Source organism: Erpetoichthys calabaricus, chromosome 10 (assembly GCF_900747795.2).
Source record: "Erpetoichthys calabaricus chromosome 10, fErpCal1.3, whole genome shotgun sequence".
Lineage (NCBI taxonomy): Eukaryota > Metazoa > Chordata > Cladistia > Polypteriformes > Polypteridae > Erpetoichthys > Erpetoichthys calabaricus.
Genome location: NC_041403.2, coordinates 42,938,726 through 42,962,737, shown reverse-complemented (window position 1 = coordinate 42,962,737; position 24,012 = coordinate 42,938,726). Strand labels below are relative to the sequence as shown.

Here is a 24,012-nt window from a genome sequence, read left to right as displayed (position 1 = left end):
CATTGTGTGAAAGGTTTGTGGCCCTTTAGAACATCACTGACCTGTCAGCTGAAAGTACCGTTGCCTCATTAGTCAAGTCTGCATTGTTATTTATTCATGATATGATCACTCCTTCTATGAAGTTTTCATTTCGAAATACAAGCTGATAGTCAATGTTAAGAACTTCAGGGCAAGGGATACACAGTATAGCTTTAGATCAGGCGCAGTTACGAAAGCACTCATTCCTTATCTGGCTAGGTTAGAAATGTATGTAGATGACACTCCATTAGAAAGTTTGTTTTTCCAACAAGACCAGCACAGAGGAAGCAGAGGATAAACATTTATTACACTAATGTAACAGTTAGGCAAAATGAGAAACAATGTTTGGTGTTCAAGACAAGTGTGAATTTGGTGCCTATGGTGATTTGTTCTTTTGAAAGATTCTTTTCTAATGTTACCATAAGATTATCATAAGAACATTCTTCAAATTCACTATGCCTATCATCATTTGAAATGGACTGGAATATGACAGAAGAAATGAAACCTTCAAGCACAAACCTGCCATCTTACTCTGTGAAAGTCATTATTAATTTATGCTCCAAGTGTCCCAAATGTCATGATTAGTTGGATATCTAAAATGATGCAATTAAAAAAGTAGTATAATCTTAGATAGACAGATAAATAGATCTGTCCCCAGGCTCCAAGTGGTTTTTTACAAGAGGACTCCTAAAATCCAGGACAGGCTCCTTGAAGGTCTTAATGATTTGGGGCTTTAGGGCCACAGGTTGGAAGGCAGTATGTGAAGAGGCACTTGCCTTCTTTGGAACTGGAACAATACAGGATGTGGTTGTAAAAGGAAAACTCAGGGCATTAGTCTACATTCCCTTTTGGCACCTCAGCATGGGATTGCTTCACTCCAATGGTCATTCCTAGAGCATTCTAGATCTTTCATGTTATTCTGTGTGAGTTTGGTTTTTTTTATTTTAGCTCTGAAAGATTCATTCCCTTCACTCAACCTTTTCTTCAGTCAGCACCAGTGCCACCAGATTTGAATGCTCTCTTCTTCTCATTCAGGAGACTTTTTAGCGCTCAGCGTTTGTTGTTTAGAAAGCTATACACTATTTTTGTGGGTAAAACAGTGTTGATACAGAAACATCTTGGATGATAATGAGTTAAATTAAATAGCATCTTTATTTCACAGTGTTTTCTTAGTTTTTCTTAGAGTAAAAGACTGATGTGATTATATTGTATATGTAGGCCTGCCCTTATTGTCAATCCTGGGTATGCCTTGGACCATATCTTCTTACTGGCCTTTCTGAAGTTATATGGAGAACTAGCAAGGGTACCCAATACTGCCTGCAGTAGGAGCACCAAGTGGTTCTGCCCAAGGTGGGGGTGCCAAGTAAATTTAGAACGAAACATAGCGTGTGGTTTTTCATTGTACAAATTGGAAATCTGTGTAAAGTTTGACAGAGATATGTTCTGTGGTGTGGATTTATATACGGGACAAACACGTGCACAACTGTCATGGCTTGGTCATAACATCTGTCCTAGTTTTGTTCTGCCTCGGGCCTTCTCAAACATAATTGCAAAATTGTCATCACAATGTGACTACAGGCTGCACTATTCCCTGTGATGCTTCGGAAAATTTAGACCTTGACATTCAACTCTTCTTAGGTCAGCTGAAAGAAATGCAGCTGAACTTACAACTGGACAGCTAAGAGTCAGTATACAGTACAACTTAAAAAGCCAAAAAAGATACTCATTTTTTCCACAGGTCTGTGTTAGCAGTGGGAAAACCTAACAAATTACATGTAACGTCTAGTCTGAAACATCAAAAAATCTCTTCTCTTGATCATAATCTTTCAAATTGAAAGGGCAATTATTTGTTTTTCCTTACCATTAGCTCTTTATTCATGAAGTAGGGTTTATCTGCTGATCCGTCATTGGTTTCCAGATCTACTGCATAGCACAGGAACAGCACATCAACTACCCTTTCAAACACTGAAAGGAAGCAGTGTGCCACTGAATAAGACAAAAAGGAAATAAGAAGCAGCGGAATCACCCAAACCTGTAGAACTTGCTGGTAGCTGAATACCATTAAGCCACTGAAAAAAGTGAAACACACCACAAAGACCTGCAAATAAGGGGAAAAACACACAGTAGGTGATCAAAAGAACATAAGAAGGTATTCAATGAGAAGAGGCTATTCAGCCCTACATAACTTGTCAATCCCAATTTGCCTACTTCCATAAATCCAGATTTGAAAATATCAGCAAAGTGCCAGAGTCTACAACATTACTTGTCAATTTATTATGTGTATCTACAGATCTAATTGTAAAGATGCACTTTCTAACACTAGCGTGAAATTTATCCTTAAGCAGCTTTCATCTTAGGCTGCAGTGATTTTGTTGAAGAACTAACCACAGAATCAGCAGGATGCCCAACCAGTCACTCCAAACATGCAGGCTCTGTGTTATTAGTGTAGAGACCATGAGCAACAAAAAAAGAAACGTATTGCTTCATAAAACAGAAAACGCTAACCACACACCCTAATATTTTATATCTAAACCAGTCAGCAATATTACTGACAGTGTCACTAACCACTGTGGTATATCCATATAATTTACAAAAACAAATGTAAAAATGCCCTTTCTTGGCTATGAATGCTAGGCTGGTCATTCTGTTTCAGTCTGCATTTTTTTCATTCAAAGCAAACGTTTGAATGGTGTGTGCATCTGTATATTACTTGTGCTTAGATACTGGGACATGTTACAGGTCAGAGCTCATGCTTGATTTGAACAGAATGAGGTAATTGGTGATTAAACATAATATATCAGTGCCAGTAAGTCATTGCACATTTCAATGGTTCTAGAATCAGTTACATATGAAATATACTGTAGCACAAATAAAAATACCTCTTCAAAATAAATCAAGACACCTAATTTGGGATTTACAGGACTCTGGAAAAGTACACAATTCCTAGTTCCCTAACTCTAGAACTAATAATCTTCCTGTACTCCACTTTTAAGTTTAGTTCTTTCTTGCCTTTTAAATTTATACAGTCTTGTCAAACAATTAAATGAATTGTATTTTTTTTAATTAATCAGCTAGGATAAAAGAATATGCTAAATATAAATTAATATGTTTTGATGAATAGCCAGGTTGTCTAAGAGCTGGAAAGCCTGAACTGTTTGCCTATAGTATTCATATTTTTTATCTGATTCAGCTCTCAACAGTAAAATGCACCCTGAACCTAATAAACAATACACGAGCACATGTCCACTTCCCATTTTAATGTATGAATAAATATCTCATTTAAGTGCCATCTCTATGTGGTTCAAAATTTCCAAAAAAAAGAGATAAATAATATATAATAGACTTAAGATATTTTTTCTGGATTGGGGAGCTGTTGTGTTCATAAACAGTTCAACAAAAATTATCAGGGGAGTGAAAAGGGTAAAGAACGCCTGTGCCTTGTGTAGGTCCTGCTACAACCTCTTTCTATGGTAGGTGAAAGAAGTACCAAGGCAGGTGTTGTTGGAAGACATAATGGGTCTGTCATGAGGCAAGTAGTTTGATCACTGTCCTGGCTGCCTTTTCATTTATATTTGGGTCAGAGAAACGATAACAGCTGGAGTGGCCAGAAGGCAGCTTTGCTTGTTGGCTCTGTGCCTTTTAAAGTGACCCTAACCGTGTGTTTCCCCTCGTAGTAGTTCTTTAATAGTCCAACGTATAAAGAGTTATGTGGTGAGTCAGAGAAAAACTTCGTTAGTGGAAGTAAGAATAACCTGGAAGTGCAGGTTAAATATTTTATGCATTATTTTTAAAGTGTATTTATTGAGAGAAGTAGTTGAGCAACCCTCAGAGACTGGTGGGAACTTTGTTCTCATGTATTATATGTATTTGTAAGTACCATACTTTATATATATTTGGTTAATGCCTTTATACAAGGAGAACTGCATGGTCATATATGTTAAAACAGTATATGTACTTTTTACAGTTGGACCACGAGCAGATTATGTAATTTTCTCAGAGGTCACTCTATGAGTCAGAAATAGAAACAGAACCAGGGATCTGAAGTCCAGTGCATTAGCCACTAGACCACACTGCCTATAGCGGTTTAGTTCTTCTGACATTCTATAACTACAGTCTATGTACGTGTAAGTTGTCCTCAGCTAAATGGTGGCCACCTAATCTTGGTCTAACGCCCTCTAAGCAGCAAACAACAGTTGTAAAAGGCAACTTACCTTCCCAAGAAAAAGTGAAAAATCCCCAAATGAGTTTACATCTGCCAAACTTAAGGAATTTTTCATGATTACTGAAAATGCCTCAGTGGTAGAAGTGCAGAAATTTGTTCCATTTATAGAAGTTGCAGTATATGCATTCTTCATTGAAACACAAATTCACAAATGAGAAAAAATAAAAAGGGAAAACATTAGGATTTATTTTATATTATGGCATTTTTAAAACAGAGTTTTGAGCTCAACAAATCAATGACCAAATATTTGATGCTTCAATGATTAATTAACATTAATAATAAAAGCATTTGAACTGTCACTAATCACCCCAAACACATCCTTTTCAACATAAATGTCTTCTATGAGTTCCTGATAAGGGTGAATTCTGTTGCAAGGTAACAAATGCAATATAATATAATATAATATAATATAATATAATATAATATAATATAATAATATAGAGCCCTTTTAAAATAACAATCCTTATCCACTATCTTTCCTCAACCTTATCTGTTTTACAATGACTTTAATTACAGAATTTAATTCTGATGCAAGCTACTTTTATCAGTTAAATGAATTTTTGGAAATTAGAATTATCGCATTACATGTATTCTCATTCCCCCCAGAACCCTGAACTGGATTAAATGGATGTCACCAGAGTCAAATCACTCTCCACTCTTTGCTTCAAATCTTTAAATTGAGAGCCTGGTGGTGAACCTGGGCTTATCCAGCATGTGATCCCAGCTTATCCAGTTGAGCCATAGAAGAAGTGAGTAAGCAAGTCAGGATTTCTACTGCAACTGAGAGGGTATCATATTAGACAACAGCAGACTCTCTCAGTCTCATTTCCACTTCCCATAGTTGCCCTCATCCCTAAACAGTCCCAGACAAGCACTCAAATGTGACAGCATCTTTTATCCCTGCTTAGGAATTCATTTAAGGTAACACCTATCCTTACAGCTTTTATTCCCCCTGATAAAGCAGACGTGTAATTCAATGATCCAAGTTTGAATCCTGCTATTGCCATGGGTACCATTGCCCTAAGACAATTTAAGAGCAGAGGCAGTGGGATAGACAATGTTAGAATTTTGTGTTATGATATCCTGATACCTCTTTAACTGAATCCAGAGACACCAGAGTATATTCTGGTAACATTAGAGGCAAGGTGGGAAACAATCTTGAATGGGACATTAGAAAGTCTCCGGGCCCACACACCAATTCACACACGGCCAATTAAAACTGCCAATTAACTTAACAATAAAGATTGTTTGGATAAGACTAAAAATCCACACAGTCAGTGAGAATATACAAACTCCATACTGAGAGCCACTGGGTTTAGGATTTAGACACAAGGAGCCTGCACCACAAGGCAGCACCTCTCACCACTGTTGTTCTGAAAATGAATTGTCAAAGGTAAAGGTAAAAAATAACTGATAAAAAGGCAAAGGGATGAAGCACACAAGAGCACATTCACAACTTGTTGGTGAAATCCTCACAGTTTTTGTGTAGTGTGTAAAAATATAATGCAGCAATTAAATAGGTGTTTTTGGTCAATGCCATTTCCTAGTCATTAATCAATCCACCAAAGTTACTGCTTCTGAACAATATGGAACATGATTTATATATTTTATATTCAACCATCAATCAGTTCACTTAAATATTTGTATTGATAATCTAGCTTCTCAGATGCTCTGCTCTGACAGCTTTTTTTTAATTCATGAAGTTTAGTGTTTTTTCTTTCGTATTACAGGACTTTGATAAGATGCAATTTTGGTGTTTTGTGTTAAACAATTACAGTTTGTCAGATCAACACAAAACAGAAAAAAATAACTCACTAGCCATTATGGTGCTCTAACTGAGATGGTAGAAAAAATTCTTACAAGACCACCTCCTCGGTTCATGAGAAGAGTGTCGACGAAAGAATTCAAAACCTTCCTCTTTTTCTCCAGTCTGTTGGCTGGAAATAAACACTGCTTTGTGCCACAACTAAATTCAAGACCTAAATCCAAGATTCAATTATACAGAACAGAAAGAAAGCATGTTGCCCCAGCAACTGCAGATCCACTTTAAGTGAAGCCAAAAATGTAACCAGGGTCTCTGTGCAAAGCATGAAACTCAACTTTTAACTTTGGTGCAAAACCTTGGCTTAAGCCAGAAACTCTCAAACAACCACCAGTTTCAGGGGACTGAGCTCTGTTTTGCAAAGACAGACCAGTTGGAGCAAATCTTACAAAAGTTGGTGTATTTGTTAAGCTTTGGAAATGCAGCATATATACATGCTGCACAGCTGAAAGTCATTAGTGGCAAAAAAATTATTCAGAATCCTTCAGGAAGTTTCAGTTGTTTGCATAGCACAAGCGTTTCAAATATTCATTCCATGATTAACTTTATGAAACTTAAAAATATAATCAGCTTCAAAATAATAAACCAGACAATGACAAATAACTAAGAATTTTCATGTGAAATAATATGTATTAAAAATTGAAAGGCAGCACTCTAGTGAAGTGGTTATTGTTGCTACCTCAAAAATCCAATGTCCTGGGTTCAGATACCAAAACTCGATAACTGTGGCATTTGCACATGTTCCCTGGGCCTTTGTGAGTTTTTCTCCTGGTGTTCTAGTTTTCCTTCCTAGTTCCAAAGGAACATATCAGGTTAACTAGCAGCTGTGAGCAGTCCTGCAATTTCAGGTCTGAGCCAAAACGCTACCTGGACATGCTCTGATGCCCTACAACCCTAAAATGGATTAAGCAGGGACTGTTGCCAACTGAGATCAGTGGGGGTGACACTGTAGTCAACCATACTGTCTCCTAGCTTCTGGAGCCTAGGTTCAATTCCAAGCTTGGTTTCTGTCTCTGTGGACTTTTCATGCTTTCCTTCAGAGGGCCTGTTGTTGTATGAGTCCATGTTAAATTGGCCTAGTATAAAATGAGTGCACGACTATGCACTGTAGTAGACTGACATACCACCTAGGAATAATGTTCATTGCTAAGAGGAGTGTGGTTTGATCAATTATTGGTCTTTCTCTGGATTCTGAATTGCTGTTCCTTCATTAACAAGTTGCTTCTGTTTACTAAGACAGTGTTGTCACTAACATGGTTCATACTATACTTAACAGTGATACCTCAATCATAATCTATCACTTTACTCAGTGCTGTTCCTTTATCTTGTACCTCCGTAGTTTAAGTTTGTAACTGTGTTTGATATGTATAGTTCCCTTTAATACTTGCTACTTAATATTTGTCAAGCTATACCAGTTTAAATGTACACTATTAATACTGCATTTCTGATTTTACTGTACAGATCTATCTGCATATATTACACCGTATGGATCTTGTTTGCTTTGCTAAGCTGCCTGTGATGCTGTATGCGTTTAGAATTAATGGCACTATAGAATGCAAAGTATGAGTGAATGGCCGAGTATTAAGCATTGATCCACAGAACCTTATAGTTAGGGTACAGTTTACAAACATGAATATAATCTTCTGAGGAATTCACTCAGTTTGTTACTCCCACTCACAGCTGATTATCATCCCTGAGATGGCAGAAATGGGACATAAACTAGGGCCGTTGGAATTAGAAGCAATGCAACTGTGCAAAAGGAGATCTGATGGTGTGGATGGGGTTTAGGGATATATAGTGTAACTTCCTGAGCAAATTCCTGAACAGAGACAAATGGTATGATGACCCAGATCTGCTTGAGTTGTGAGCAGTGAGCCCGACAGAGAGCTTACAGTTGTATGAGGAGCTCTTTCACAGCTAGCAGCCAAACTGGATACAAATGAAAATGCACTTTAAACTTATTGTTTGTCATTCCAGCAGTCCATGTTTCTTCCCATATGCCAGTGTCTCAGCGAGGACAGATGGTTTAGGTGAGGAGTAACTATCTGAGCATGGACAGTGTACTTCAAATTAAGTGGCTTTCTTGGCTTCACACAGTCATCTGTTGATGGAATTTGAACCTGCTGCCTCACAGATGCAAGCTCCATTCCCTAAGAGCTCAGCCCTCCAAGTAATGTGCAGCTGAGTTAATTGAAAAAAGTAAAATTTTCATCAGCAAAATCTCAGGCACAGATATTTTTGGGTTTCCAATGACATTATGCATTTATTGATGCCAAAATAAACACCTGGAGGCAATAATACTAACCCAGTTGGAATGGGCTTGAATGACAAAGTCCTAATTTATATTAGTAATCTCAGTAATCCCAGCTCCATAAGCAGTGAGTCAGGGAGGTGAGGACAGGCTTTGTCTCGTAATGCTTAAACATCTACGAAGGATGACAACAAGAAACTTGAGCTAAGGCTTTTTGTGTTTCTTTTTGAATTTTCAATGACACATTTAAATGAATATTAATATTTAAAGTTGTGGAAGCTTATTCAAAAGTGTTAGGTAAAAATCGTGTACAGAAAAGCATGCTGATTTTCTAATAAATATCACAATTACATTTATTTACCTGATTCTGGTGCCTCAGGAACTTTTCCAAACACCATAAACAGCAAAAGCAACATTTGGCCATGCATCTGGCACAGGAATTCTCCTAAAATTACCCCCACCCCCCCCAAAAAAAACCAAAAAACACTCCTTTAAAAAATGACAATAACAAAAATTTTAAAAGATTTTGCTTTATGAAGGAAACACATGCTCAAAATCAATGAAATAGTTCCTTATAAGCATGAACTATCTTAAATGCCAGTTTCTTTCATAATTTTGTGATACCATAAGATTAAACTACTTGGTGATTAATATTCACACACTAGGATAAATTAAAATATGCTGAAAGAGAAATTAAAGTGGTATAAAAGTAAGAGCAAAGGTTTAGTTAGTAGTCTTCCCATTGGAATATGGTGAAGGAAAATGTTTCCTTTTGTTAATACTCTCCCTTTCATCTTTCAAGGTCAGCAAAGAATTACTGAGGAAATGCAATTGAATAACAGTTTAGAAGAAAAGATAAGGAAATGCTGCTTACTGTGGATGGTGAAAACATAAGCCAAACAAATCTGTGCAGAGTTGACACAGGGCTTAACAATTAAGTTACATATCTAATCAGAATAATTCTGATCCACTCATTGCTTGTTCAGTAGTTTAATTGACTGAAAAATATGCTTCTATAAGTTAATTCTATAATTCAGTATGTGATGTATAAAACTAACATGCAGGCAAAAGCAAAAATGAGTATACTAACAAAGATTCGTTTGTTAACCCTTTGTTAAAGTGAAAAAAAATGTTTGGAAATTGGAAAAAAATTACCCTTTTAAAATAGAAGGACCATCAGTTAAATCTGACATGTCTGGAAGAGGCTAGAGGTTTTGATGGTCGCGGCTGGGAGAACAGGCGTCTCCACCCTTGCAGCTATTCTGTCCCATTCACACACAAGCCCTCCCCTCGCTTCTGCCTGTAACACTTTAGAACTATGGTTGCTTAAAAATGTGTATAATTTCCTCATGTATACATAAAAGACAGATAGAAAATGCAAGCACATCTTTTTAGGTTAGTCTTTTCACATTAGTTCTTCAAGGATACATTTTTGAGCAAACAAAACAGGATAACCACTGCTAGCCTAAAGCTTTGTGTCATGGGAAGGTCATGCTTATTGTGGCTGTTTCCGTAATTGATGTTCCCAGCGAACTGCAATTTCAGTGTAGCTCAGTTGTTTATTTTGGCTTTACCTCAACACAAGAAGACGACAAGCATCTCTTTCAAAACAAAGCAATTTTAACAAAGAGCACATACAGTGTCTTACCTTTCCTTTCAAAGCTCTGTGAATGTAAGTCAGGACAATCCGTGGAACTCGTACCAACATAATAATTAAAGAGCCCTTGACAACTGTGCCCAAATGGTAGCTGAATACGTTCATTATTGAAGAAAGGACAGGGTGGCTTGGTGGGTTGTTTTTGTCTCTGGCAAAGAACAAAATCAAGTAACATTTTCACTTAGTTTGAAGCTAGAAAGTACTAAACAGTAGAAATCAGGGTAATCAATTACCTGAAAACAAGCTCCACAACTTCATTCATCCTTAGCACAGCACAGCAAAATCAAACACCAAATATGTCATGTATGGTATTATGATGAAAAATGACTTCATTCCCACTAGAAACTCATTAAAAATACTAGAAATGTTAAAAATTATAATGCTGACTGGCAAACTGTTATGTCTGCAGTGTTGAAGATCCCTGTGTGCAATTGTGGAATATCAGTATTTGTTAAAGCAGAAAAATGACTGGGACAGATCCCATAGATTACCCTAAATTTGCCACATGTAGTCTCTGCTGTACCATCTGTTTGAAGCCTTTCCACTTTGGGCAATCTGGCTCCCTGTTGAACTGCAGTAAGCCCAGAGATCATTGCCTATGTTTGTGTTCTAAACACTGTGATATGCGACAGGAGCCTGTTTTTACTCTAATATTCCAACCACATAGTTCTCTCATAAACCACTTGCAGAATTCACCATGTAGTCAACAAAGAAGCTCTTGTTTCTGTCCTATGTGGTAGCATACACTACCCGACAATAAAGTATGTGCTGTTATATTTTTGAAACCAGTGCTAAATTTAATCTTTTTATAATTCTTTTTAATAGCTATTTAAGAATGTATATGTTCAAATATGTTGTTCATTATCTCATGACAATCTTGAAGGCAATATATGGTGTTGTAAAAAATATGTGAAAAAATCATATTGGAATGATAATATTAAATGTATTTTTGTGATTAATTCATTGATTTCATAACTGGCTTCAAAATATGCTCAATTTGAAATTTGAGAACTTTCAAAACATATTTTGAGGTTTAGGACACTGGTATTTTTCAGCATTATACTACATATAATTAAGATACTTAAATATGAAAACATAACATTATTGTACCCAACAAATGGAAAGTTCTTATTAAATGACCCTATTTATAATTACAAACTGAAAGTAGAATGCCAATAATTGTAACACTGAACTTATGCTGGTTGGTTATAAACAAAAGAGCAACACAGTATCACTGCTTCGTCAGAGCTCAGGCACTGCTGCCAGAGTGTCTGCATATTTTTCTATGGGCTTTTCTCTGGGTTACCTTGTACAACCCAAAGGTGTGCATGTTAGCTTAACTGGAGATTCTAAATTGGCTCCGTATGAGTGTAAGAATGGAATGGCGCAATGTCGAGGATTGGTTTCAGATCCCTGCAACCCTAATCTAGATAAGCAGGCTAGAAAACACATGTATAACAAACAGCGTTAGGAACCAATATTAATCAAGCTAACATCTGAGAAAAAAGCAAACTTCAGTGTAAAACCATGCTGTATTCATGTATCAACTCATTTAATGGCATGACGTACAGAACATACAACTAGCACTGGCTGGTGTCTCGTCCTTCTTCCCATTTCAATCACTTACATGCACACTCCATAAGATTTTCTGAGAATAACAAACACTTTTCCTGATCAAAGCTACAGCTGAACAGAAACAAAGTTTAAAAGAATAATTAAGCAATCAGTCTAAATTGTAAAGAATGAAAAGCTAAATACAGCTGCAAGGAGTAAGAAATGATACACAAAGCTCTTGTAAGTAGGTAGGGCCTCGTGCCAACAGTACTGCACCAAAGTAGAATATACGTATAGAACTGCATACAATTGTAAAAAAACAGAATGGGAAGAAATGTTAACAAAAAACATTGGCCAACTTAGCATTGCTGATTCACCTAACCTGCATGCCTTTGGACTATGGGAGGAATCTGAAGCACCTGAAGGAATCCCACGAAGGGAGGACCCAGGACAGGAACACTGATCTCCTAACTGTGGGGTAGCAGTGCTACCAGTAAAGTATGCTATATTAATGTTTTTTGAAGAAACATGATAAACTTACATAACATGTAAAAGAAAAAAATAATCATGAACCCATAAAATGTACAATTTTACAATCTTGTAAATTTAGAAATAGTACTTACCAAACTCTGTACTTAGTTTACACAATAGGATACAGAAACAGACAAAAAATAGCAATAGTTGACATGATTAGCCTTCACAATGAGCACCATGAACATTACTGTTCAATAGTTCCTACTTATAAATTGTATAAGAATCATCTTCAAATATACTTTCTAAGATAAGGTACATACAGTAAAGACAGAATGGATTTTGGATGAATTGCTCAAATAGTTCTGGAGAAAAAGTTTTACAGATGATTGTTATATTTTCCAAAATGTTTGCCATATCATTTGGCGTATCAATTTCTACAATGGGTATGTGAAGCAACATCCCAAATATTATTCTTGTATCACATTTCAGCAGCTTGACTTTTAGTTCTCACTGAATAAAACAATGCAGTGCATTTAATACCCTGCACACTCAATCTTTTTTCATGGTTTTTAGCTGTTGGACTTTGGCTCATAAGTGATAATTTGGAATTGCTTTGTCTACTCTTAGGTCTTGATGCTTACAGCTTACACAAATTGTGTAATTAAATTTTCACCATTTCCACAGTAAGACACATTACTTTTTGATAAATTACATAATCTGCAAAATCAACCAACAGATAAGTGTGGCTAAAGAAAACTCATGTGCAAAATTATCTAGATGAATACATCTAAATCAGGATTCCATGCAGTGATGACTTAAAAAAACACCATAAGCTTAATTTGGATTTTGTACGAAATACTGTATTATTTATAGCATGCTCTACACCCTACTTAAAGTAACATATCCAAATTGAACTAATAAAGGGGACAGAAAAAACACCAATGTGCTATATCTGCTAGCATGTACAAAACTAGTTGCCAATATAATTTGTGACACAAACCACTAATTTCCTTGCATAAACACCATAAGCCTGTGAATAACTATATATAATTTAAAAATTCATTCCTAAACAACCCAAAACTTGCTAATGGTTAAAAGTGAGTATGGGTTGATAGCAGTAACTAATGAAAATACTGTATTTGCAAATACTGTGCAAATATACAGTATACTATACAACGTGCTGCTGCCTCAGAGCTCCAGGAGACTTACTGTGTTTCAGGGCTTTTCTTTAGATAATGCAGTATACATTCAACATCTCAAAGATGTGTAGGATTAGTTAACCAGAGATCATAAAAAGGCTCCAAGTTTTGTTGTGTGTGTGAGTGGTCTCTATGATGATGGTCTGGCAGCCCATCCAAGTCTAGTTTCTTTGTGACTCCCCATGACCCGGAGGAAGATGTAGTTGGTTTGTTATATCAGTATTATACTGACAAAAAGATAGATAGATAGATAGATAGATAGATAGATAGATAGATAGATAGATAGATAGATAGATAGATAGATAGATAGATACTTTATTAATCCCAATGGGAAATTCACAAAAAAAGTTAGTTTTTAATACTTTCAGAATAAACAGAAATAATGGTAGTCTTACTTTTGGTTGTTTAAGTTGTGATATGAAACATTTTTGCTTTGTGCCCTAACCCACCATAACCTATCATCTAAGGGGGAGGAGCAAAAGCTTTAGATTCGCCATAAATTTTGAACTCTGGTTTTCAACATTTTAGCATCCCCTGATACCAAAAACATCGATATTTTGATGATGGGTGTGAGTGTCTGTGTGTCACAGTTTCTTAAGGATGGTTTAGAGCTAAAACAGGTAGACAGAAAAATACCAAACTTGAAACTTAAGCCTGTTATGAGATGATGATGTGCTGATTAGCTTTTTAGCCAAATCTTGCAAGAGAAAGGCATTCTAGAGGAACCATCAAATATCATAATTCTACAATTAATTATGAATTCTTCTCATCAATTGCTATGGTAGTGACCTATTTTATGATCACAAAGATTACATCAGAGAAGCAAAAAACTGGAATGTTATAGAATAGTTTGAGTAACTTGGTTACTAGGGTGCAAAGCCTACTGATGCTCATGTCCAATTTCTTTCTAAAATCATTACTGATCACTTTATATTCCTTTATAAAAGTATGGTTCACTATACAGCTATTACTTTACTATTATATAAAGCCTTTTAATGTCATAAAATACACTTTGATTTACAATCTGCTATATCTATACTGCCTCATTACATCCAGGAAGCTTAGGATGTAAATGTACACAAAGGAGGCAAAAACTTCCCGTCCTTGTAGGCCTGACTTTCCTTGCCCTTTTCAGTTACAAACTGGAATCAAAGTCTGGTTAAACTTGCTTTTCATCACTAATCTCATATAAATATTTACATTTAGACATCCAAGTTTAACAAGATGAAATCAAACACATCTAATTATAGTATTATCAAGACAAATGAGGTCATAGCCTAGCTGATAAATGATTAAAAAAAATCAAATCAAATTCTTCTATTATTTGTTATTATTTGTGCTTCCATAGCAATATACTGTGAAACATTTAAAGGGTCCCTACGATTACTCCTATTGTAATAAGCAGTAGTGATTAAGTGCTACATTCTTTAAATTCATCCATCCATCCATTTTCCAACCCGCTGAATCCGAACACAGGGTCACGGGGTCTGCTGGAGCCAATCCCAGCGCACAAGGCAGGAACCAATCTTGGGCAGGGTGCCAACCCACCGCAGGACACACACAAACACACCAAGCACACACTAGGGCCAATTTACAATCGCCAATCCACCTAACCAGCATGTCTTTGGACTGTGGGAGGAAACCGAAGCGCCCAGAGGAAACCCACGCAGATACGGAGAGAACATGCAAACTCCACGCAGGGGGGACCCGGGAAGCGAACCCAGGTCCCCAGGTCTCCTAACTGCGAGGCAGCATCGCTACCCACTGCGCCACCGTGCCGCCCTACTTTAAATTCATTAACTGCAAAACAAATTAGTTAAAATTCACTACGTACCAATTACATAGAGAGCTTTATTGAATTGTTTCCTTTTGTAGAGGTTGAAATTAAGAAAAACCATATCAGATTTTTTCAACTTTAATAAGACCTTGTAATTTGCAATATTTAAGTCTAATACAACAAATAGAAATTTTTTAGGAAAAAATAATAAAAAATAAAAATAAACTTTAAAAGCCATGACAGGACAAGATTTGCCTTGATTTCAGCCATCTCAACAACAGAAGCCAAAATTTCAGTGAACTTTTGATATCTGCTGTGAAAAGTTTATTCAAACAAAAATATTCATTTTCTAGACTTGCTTAACACAAGTATTCAGTTGTGTAGGGAGAATGACATGGCAGCCTCATGCAAGTGGTAGGAAGTAATCCCGGGTTGCAGTGGGGTTTTAGCATGTCACAGAACATGCTAAAGACTCACTTACAGGCATTTGAACAGGCCTAATCTCGAGTTGCCATATAGCAAGCAATGCACTGTTTTGGTGTGTGGCAGAAAAATCCATAAGGACATGGAAAGACCACATAGACTCCAAACATTAACCACGCCAGGACTGAAACCAAGTCTCCTGATATGGGAGCAGCGGTAACTGCTCCACAACTATACTTCTCCAAAATTAAAATAGCCTTTTATTTTATTTGTGTTATTTCCATGAATGGTACACATAAATAATTTTCCAGCAATAAAGCCGTTAATAGTATTTGCATGGTAGCAACAAAAATTCAAACCATAATACAGTACTTGTATTTTTATTTCATCATAACATTGATTCAAATGTGTGTTTATAAAAAATAATCAGGTTACTGAGTCTAGATTTAAATTCTTCATTTGCTTCTTTTAAACTTACTCAGAATTACAAAATTGCATTTTCTTAACTGTCTCTCAATTAAATAGCATTTTTACTAAAATATTTCTAAGACATTAATAACAATATATAAGTAAAGTAAAATCCACATTTTGTTGCCAAGAACATTAAATGACCCACTAGTGTTTGCTACTGTTTTCCCAGGCAACAGTGAAAGAGAATGTTTGAGGTTCAACATGAAAGCTGTTTTTAATTATAAAATGAATGTCATAATGTAAAAATAGTACTAGGCAAAGTTTAGGGTAATGACTTCCTTTGAAATGTATTAAAAAATCTTAAAAGTATCTTCTCCCGTTAAATAAGAGCAGTGATTGCTGCAATTTTTTTTATTCTTTTCTCTAAAAAAATTAGAAGAATTAACTTAGAGTGACTGGAAATTTTTATCATCTGAAAGTGGAGGCCTCATATTAATATAACAAAAAAACACTAAAGCCTTATGATTTAAACATCTTTTACAAGACAATCTGATATGTGAATGGAAATGTCAAAACATCAGATACTACATTAAAGAAAAGGTAGAAAAGGTGGTCAGATAGAGACTTAAGAGTATAGTTCTAAAGCCCCTCAAACTGTTATTCACAGTCTTACAAAGTTGGACTAGACAGCTGAAATCTCACGCAATGGCAAACCTTACTGGGAAAGTAGTTTCAGTAATCCCAGACCCAACACACTCAACTCGGTATGCAGCAGGGATTGAGAAATTTATTAAAGATTTTCCCTGCCCCATTATCAAAACTTAATTTTCAATCGTAAGGTATGGCTGATGGCATGTTTTGATCAAGAATGGTTTAGTTTTCACAGCCACTGGATAGCCTTTTATTAAGACACTCCTGTGTAGTAACATTTAAACATTTAAGGAATCAAAATGAAGACATATAGGAATGACCAACCCAGGTAAAGTTTATAAGAGAAAAGTGAAAAAGGAACTGCCATTGAAGTAAAGATAAACAGCCAAAACATTTTCCAGTAAAAATGACTTTAGGGAGTATTAGAGAAAAACAAGGACAAATCATAGAAAATGAGCAGAAAACTGCATATGACCAAAAAAACCTTTACTTAAGAAGAAACAAATGTAATGGCTTGGGTAAAGTAAAGGGTTCTGTGCTTTCAGATTTTAAGATGATTCGTATTTGTTTCGGGCTCTTGATGTGTTGAATAAAATCCCTGGGCTTGACTGAATTTTGCCAGTCATACTAAATTAAAGGTATTATTTATAAAGCTTTATTAAGTATATTCCAGTAGTCATTTTGAACAATAGACATGCTTGCCAGTGTAACTCCAGTCCGCAAAAAAGGAGAATAAATGGGTGTAATAATTATAGGCCAATAATCCTTCTGTTTTGTGCAAAATTATGGAAACTATTATCAGAAATAAATTAAAAGTTGACTTGTGTGAAAAAAATATATTAAATAACAACCAGCCTGGATTTGATACAGGATGATCCTACAAAGCTATTCTCTTAGACTTTTTTGAAGTAGTAAATGCAAAGCATGGAACATATTTTGCTCAGACTTTCAAACATCTTTTATGTGATTCTCACTAAAGAGGAATTTTGAAACTAGAAATCATTGGCATCAGAACTAACGTACAAAACTGGATTTCAACTTGGCTAATTATCTGTAGACAAAGAGTAAAGATAAAGAAGAGAATGAGATAGGGTCATTAGTGGAGTCCCTCAGGGGTCTGTGCTCTAACTGTAACTCTTTATAATTTATTCTACTGACATAAACTTTAAATTAGTTAGTAAACTTGCGAAGTTCACATAGGACACCAATACTGGAGGGATGGCAACCACTGAGGAAGCAGCAAAAACAATTCAAAAACACCTAAACAAACTTTGAAACTGGGTGAACATTTGGAAAAGGCAGTTTAATATAGACACATACAAAGAGCTACATGTGGCCAAAAGGAACCTTAATTCTAAATACCAGATGAGTGATGATGACCCATAGGAAGTATTCTTTTCCATGGGTTTCACATTGATGCAACATTCTTGCCATTTGGGGAGTGCGCAAAAAAATTAAAAAAGCAAATGAAGTGTTAGATTAAATTGTTAAACCTTCTAAGTATTAATTTATGGATATTATTCTCAGGCTGTATAATGTGCTAGTGAGACTTTACTGTATCTGTATTATGTGCAGCTCTGGGTGCAATGTTACTCAAAAGACATAGCATCTCTAGAAGCAAAGCAGAGAATATCAGCAAATGTATTCTGGCATTAAAGGGCCTGTCCTACTATTAGTGGCTAAGTGAATTAAATCTTTTTATAGCCATCGGTGTGGAGACACAATCCAGATTTTCCAAAATTTTAAAGGTATCAATACAACTGATCCAGCAGTATTGTTTCGTTTAAAAAATGAATCACATACATATTGGTTGGAAATCAAGGGGAATTACATTCAAAATGGAAGCCAGGAAGCACTTCTTAATGTACAGGGTCATGGTACTCTATAACAAATGAAACAGAAACCTTGAGAACTTTTAATATGTATGTGAATAAGATATCGAGACAACTTCGCTTTTAGCTAATGAAACAAGCCACAAGAATATATAATATTCTCATGTCATTTATACTTTAGTGGAAAGAAGCCACTTAAGAGACAATTGAGCATTTATAATAACTTCCCAATATACACAGCTGGTAAAATTCAGCTTTTTTGGTAACTTCATATGACTACATATATATGAATCTAGAATTCTAGTATACAGTATGTCCTATATATGAAGTAATGTATTAGATATAACAATGCTTTACAATTATTTCATACATGCTACCTTTCAGTTGATAACAGACTATATTTATAGAGATTTTTTAAGAGTTAAGAGAAAAAGAGGTGTATCACCTGTTGAAATAAACACGAACTACTGCTCCAGCAATGGTCATCTGGTGACATGCCAAGATGAATTCACTGGTCCAAAGCAGACCTAATACATGGTACCACCACATATAACGTATAGAAGAAAAAGGTTTGTAATTTACAAATCCCTCAGGTGTAGAAAATGCAGCACCTATAAGGAACACAGAAAGTGCTTAGTCCACCATTATTCCAGTCAGTACAGTAGTGACTGCACCTAATAACCAAGCATTATTTGCATCTGGCACACCAGGACTAATTAAGTACAATGATTCCAAAATGTGATTGTACAAATAACCATATAACAAATGAATTTTTGTATCAGTTTTTGACATTTTTTTATCTTATTTTATTTTATTTTAAGAAAACAAAACATATACCGTGGTTTTAAATTAAGTCCTGTGGCATCAGTGTGGCTACAGGTTTTTGTTTCAACTATTTTTTTCATTCCTACCTTGACTGTTTACCAAATTCTACATTTAATGTATAAATCCAGAAAAACCAAACCATGAATTTCAATTAATTTTTGATTCTTGCAGATAAATATATGCTTTTCTGGCCTTGCTTAAAAAAATCATCTTTATTTCTTTATAAATATTTGAATTATTCAAGGTACTGCTTGCTAAAATCATGTATGAGCAAATACACGTCTTTGGAATTTAATGTTTTTAGTACTTTTGTTTTTCATACAATTAAGTGAGTCGTTGTAGATATAAATTACTAAAGGAAAGGAAATTTTTTAGTTAAAATTTTGTAAAAGTTTTTTCTTAATGAGGAACATATTTTGAAATAAAGTGAAAGCTGTTGTTTTCCCCAAACTGGCACTGTCCCTTACTCTTCGCCTTGCAGGCTATGAGCCCAAATGGCTGGTCCACAACAATTTTTGGGGCTAAAACTGACTAAGCTGCTTGGGTCACTAGTGTCTGGTACACCACTCCCAGGCCTGGCTCCAGGAGTGGGTTTATGTATCCCTGTTAAACTAAAGCTATTTCTTGGATTTAACTGTATCTATCATAAAAGTCATTTAGGATTTTATTGTTATGATTTCTCCCCTTAAGGCAAATTTCCATGATTAATATTATGATGATAGGTTTTGAGTAGTGGCCATCTTTTAAAATTCCTTACAAAAGAAAACCAAAAATGGTATGTACTTCTAGGGCTATCATCCAGGAAGAGGACAATCAAATTCCAGGAGGACAGCTGTTAACTTATTGCCTCTGCCTCACTTGTCCTGCCAATTAAGGAAAAAGGAAACATTCAACTTAAAATGAATCAAAAGAAGCAGAAACTGAACATTACTCTAAAAACTGTGCCAGAAGGAAGCATTTTTTTCTAAATTTCAAAGCGAAGTAAAGACACACTATTACTGAATTCTAAGACTGCAGAGTGCTGGGGTGATTTATCTAATTAAACAAAATACTACATTAACTGCTGTAGGATTGGACAGTATAGACGGATACAAAAATTTATTTGGGCTCTCCGCTTGGACATTGCTCATATCTTTTATTTTTCTTTATTGTGTTATTCAGCTTTATTTCTCTCATTGTTATGAAAATCTGCCAGTATATTATTCATATGTAATTGCTATTTTATTTTGTAGTGGTAAACAATGAGGATTTTTTTGTTCAAATGAAAAGTACAAAACTTTTCTTCCATTGTCAACAATTTTTCAGTGTGTGAGATATTTGCCTGTTTCGTCTTAGGCTGCTAGGTTATGACAAATATCTTCAAAGATTTTTCAAGTGAGGAAGACATAAGATCAATATAAGGTATTTATATTCACTAATCATGGTGCAGAATAGTGACAAATGTTGTTTCATTAGCAAATGTAAGTAACAATTTCACTGTATTCTGTGCATGTGACAAAAATTATCCTATAAACCCATAAAAGCAGAAACAACTTCTGTATAAAAGATAGTTTAAAACCGGCACATTTTCATGAATGTAAAGGAAAACTGAGTTAATCTGAAGAGGAGTAAATTTTACCCACCATTTTGCCTTGCATGGCATCAGACTGAAAAAAAAATTTTATGGATCAAATTAATGCTGGTTCATTACAGGATATTTGTAGGCACAGAATTCAACTTGAAATGAAGACTGTGAGAAAAGAAGTTTGCATATTAACAATGAACATAGGCAACACCTAGTGGACATCTGATATTACTACAGCTAATAAAGACCAACACTTTCTTTCGGTATACTATAGCGTTGTCCCAGTTTAGTTTAGTTCCTTTAAATCACATGAGCAACTCAAGAATGTAATTAAGTTATATAATAACTCAAGAGTGTTCTACTTTTCTAAGAACTCCTTTATACCTTTATGAATAACACCATTTTCTCCATTCATATAATAAACAGAACTGCAGTGTCTGTGAATATAGTAGCTACATATTTAACACCCTATAGATTTGGAACCTACTCATTAAAAATAGCATTTATTATCTATCCATCCATTATCCAACCCACCATATTATAACTACAGGGTCACAGGGGTCTGCCGGAGCCAATCCCAGCCAACACAGGGCACAAGGCAGGAAAAAAATCCTGGGAAGGGCGCCAGCCCACCGCAGAGCATTCATTATTTTTTGTATAAAATAATTTAAGTTAAATGCATACATTTACTCAGTTTCTGGTACTCTAGTGTATCCACGAAAAATACTGGAGACAGGCAATCTTAGTACATTAGGCCAGCTTATTATGTGATGTGATAAGAAATGTATTATTTATTACCAAGTACATACTACACAGAAGACAACAGAGAACAGTTTCTTTCTTCAAAAATTAATAAGGTGGTATAAAGCAATGCACTTGGGTATTTCACAAAGTTTTCAAGATCAGGGGTTTAAAACTGCTTAGTGTCTTAGTTACTACCTTTATATTACCTTTAAGCAAACGTACACTTTAGAAAATGTGCTTGGAATATATTCATGAGGAGATCTCATGATGGAGTAGGATAGGTCCTTCCGGAAGAGGCTATGGCCCTCCTGAATTGGATCAGCAAACCAAACCAAAATGTCTTTGGGGATGGGGGAGAAAAAAAAAAAAAGAGTTCCAGGAGAAAAACAAGGAAGATATGGGGAGAACATGCAAACTTCTTACTGAAAACAATTATTTCAATCCAGGAGTGGTAACTGCTACACCACAGGGTTCTAATATAAATATACTGTAAATGGAAGAAAATAAATTACATTTCAGACATTGCACTATCTACGGTAATGAGACTATCCAGTTCAAACTGGTCTGGAATCCTGTTAAAATATGAATGCAAAAAGACGACACCTAAAAGCATATGTATATAAAAAAGAATTATGATAAAGCTCTCAATTAAGCTGTATGCATACTGGTTAAACAGAATCCTTTTATTGCCTGTTTTCTTGTGTCATTATCATTGAATCAGCTGGTCACAGATTATAAATCACAGTGCCTGCTACTGTCCTCAGTAATTTCTGCCATAATTCAGTCATGCTGGCTCTCTTGGTTGTTCATAATTATTGTTTTTCTTTAAATACATACACATATTTAATTTAACAAGATATGAATAAAGCCGAGCAGCACAGGTTCTCCTTCCCCATCCCCTAAGACAGGGGTGGGCAATGTCGGTCCTGGAGAGCCGCAGTATGTGCAGGTTTTTGTTCCAACCCAGTTCCTTAACGAGAACTCAATTATTGCTGATGAAGCACATATTGCTTAAGTGACATTTTGATGCTTCATTTTAGTGGTCTCGCTTGTTAAGGTTCTCCAACCTTAATTGCTTATTTCAATCTTAAACTGCTGCATTCAGTGTTTTAATTGCTCCTTATTAGCAATAAGATGTAAAAGACAAAGCAGCCAGCAGTTCTCCAGCTAGCTTTTTTTCCAATTACATCTGTGTGTGTTCATCATGCACTGTTTGATTTAATAAAACACTTAATAGAAAAATGTGACAGACTGAAAATGATCTGTTTTAGGCTTCAAAACATTTGGATGATATCCTTGGAAAGGAAAAAAATCTACGATATAAGAGCCTTACATTACACAGACTAACAAGCCATAAAATTAAATAAGGTCTGAGATTGGCAATGATTGGTTTCTAATTAAGCAATTGGGTTGGAATGAAAACCTGTAGCCACTGTGGCTCACCAGGACCGACATTGCCTACCCCTGCCCTAAGACATTCTGATTAGCTTGACTGAAATAAAAAACGACCTTATGTGAGTGAGCCTTGCGATGGACTGCCACCTTTGTCCTTGGTCAGTTCCTGCCTTGTGTCTGATGCTATGATAGGCTCTACATCTTCACGCTCCTAAATTGAATAAAACTAAGTTAGAAATATTCTTTTATAAATGATGCCTTTAAGTTTGAAATGTCAGGCCAAAGGTGATTTATTGAATTATTGGCCTGGAATTAATAAGAATTCATTCTGATATGGTTAGCTAAAAACTCTGTGAATGCCTTATTATGACAGTGTACTAAATAAACAATTTGCTACAGAATCAATTTTCAATTTTCAGAAAAAAAAAAAATTTAAGTACTGGTAATACCTGCTGTACCCAGGCTTAACAACACAGTAATCCAGTAGACCCAGAAAAACATAAGGATGACAAAGGTCCACATGGATTGGACGAACAGTAATGGTACTGAATGGATTATTTTATTTGCGAGCTGGAACATCTCTGTTACAAGGCCAAGTGTTTTCCACATCGTAAATATTAATAAGAAGATGACCACCTATAAGAAAGAAAACAAGCAGGAATATGAGTTTCCAGTTATAAAATGTTTTTCAAGCCACTAATTTTCTTCAAAGACAAATATCATTTGGTATTTCAAATACGTAGACATAATTTGATTGTTTACTTGACTTTGAAAGGTATACTTACAGATATAACAGAAGAGCAGCATGCAAAGCCCAGTAAGTACTTGCTGTTTTCTTTTTCTGTTTCCAGTTCAAAAATAGGGCTGGTGACATGATCGAAATAAAGCCACCACAAAATACTTGAAACAACTAAAATAGAGACAAAGAAAAACAGAATCAGCCCTGACAACAGCATAGGAGAATTGGAGTACCACACGAAGAATCACCTGGATTGGGGCCCAAGTGCAGATATACAACAAGTGACATCTAAACACCCCACTGGAACAGTGTGATATTTTTTATGATGGCTGGAGTGCCAGTCATGCCACCAACCCCCAAGTTTTTCTTGTAAGTTGGAGGACCTGCTTGCAGGACTGGATGCCAATTAATGTCATAGCTAGGATGAAGCCATTGCAGGTTAAGGGCCTTAAGC

General features: G+C 35.6%; 2 protein-coding genes across 2 annotated transcripts in view; one reads left to right on the top strand and one right to left on the bottom strand.

Annotated features, from left to right (window-relative positions):
• The window catches only part of alg14 (ALG14 UDP-N-acetylglucosaminyltransferase subunit), a 286,344-nt gene that overhangs the window by 166,787 nt on the left and 95,545 nt on the right, over positions 1-24,012 (top strand). The window lies entirely within an intron of this gene.
• The window catches only part of LOC114658959 (choline transporter-like protein 3), a 53,335-nt gene that overhangs the window by 10,609 nt on the left and 18,714 nt on the right, over positions 1-24,012 (bottom strand). Inside the window, exons 8-14 of the mRNA XM_028811112.2 lie at positions 23,605-23,729; positions 23,269-23,455; positions 18,737-18,902; positions 9,962-10,118; positions 8,675-8,758; positions 4,230-4,367; positions 1,880-2,116 (exon numbers count right to left, since the gene is read on the bottom strand). Coding sequence (XP_028666945.1) covers positions 1,880-2,116; positions 4,230-4,367; positions 8,675-8,758; positions 9,962-10,118; positions 18,737-18,902; positions 23,269-23,455; positions 23,605-23,729 — 1,094 coding nt within the window. The remainder of the gene's footprint in view (positions 1-1,879; positions 2,117-4,229; positions 4,368-8,674; positions 8,759-9,961; positions 10,119-18,736; positions 18,903-23,268; positions 23,456-23,604; positions 23,730-24,012) is intronic.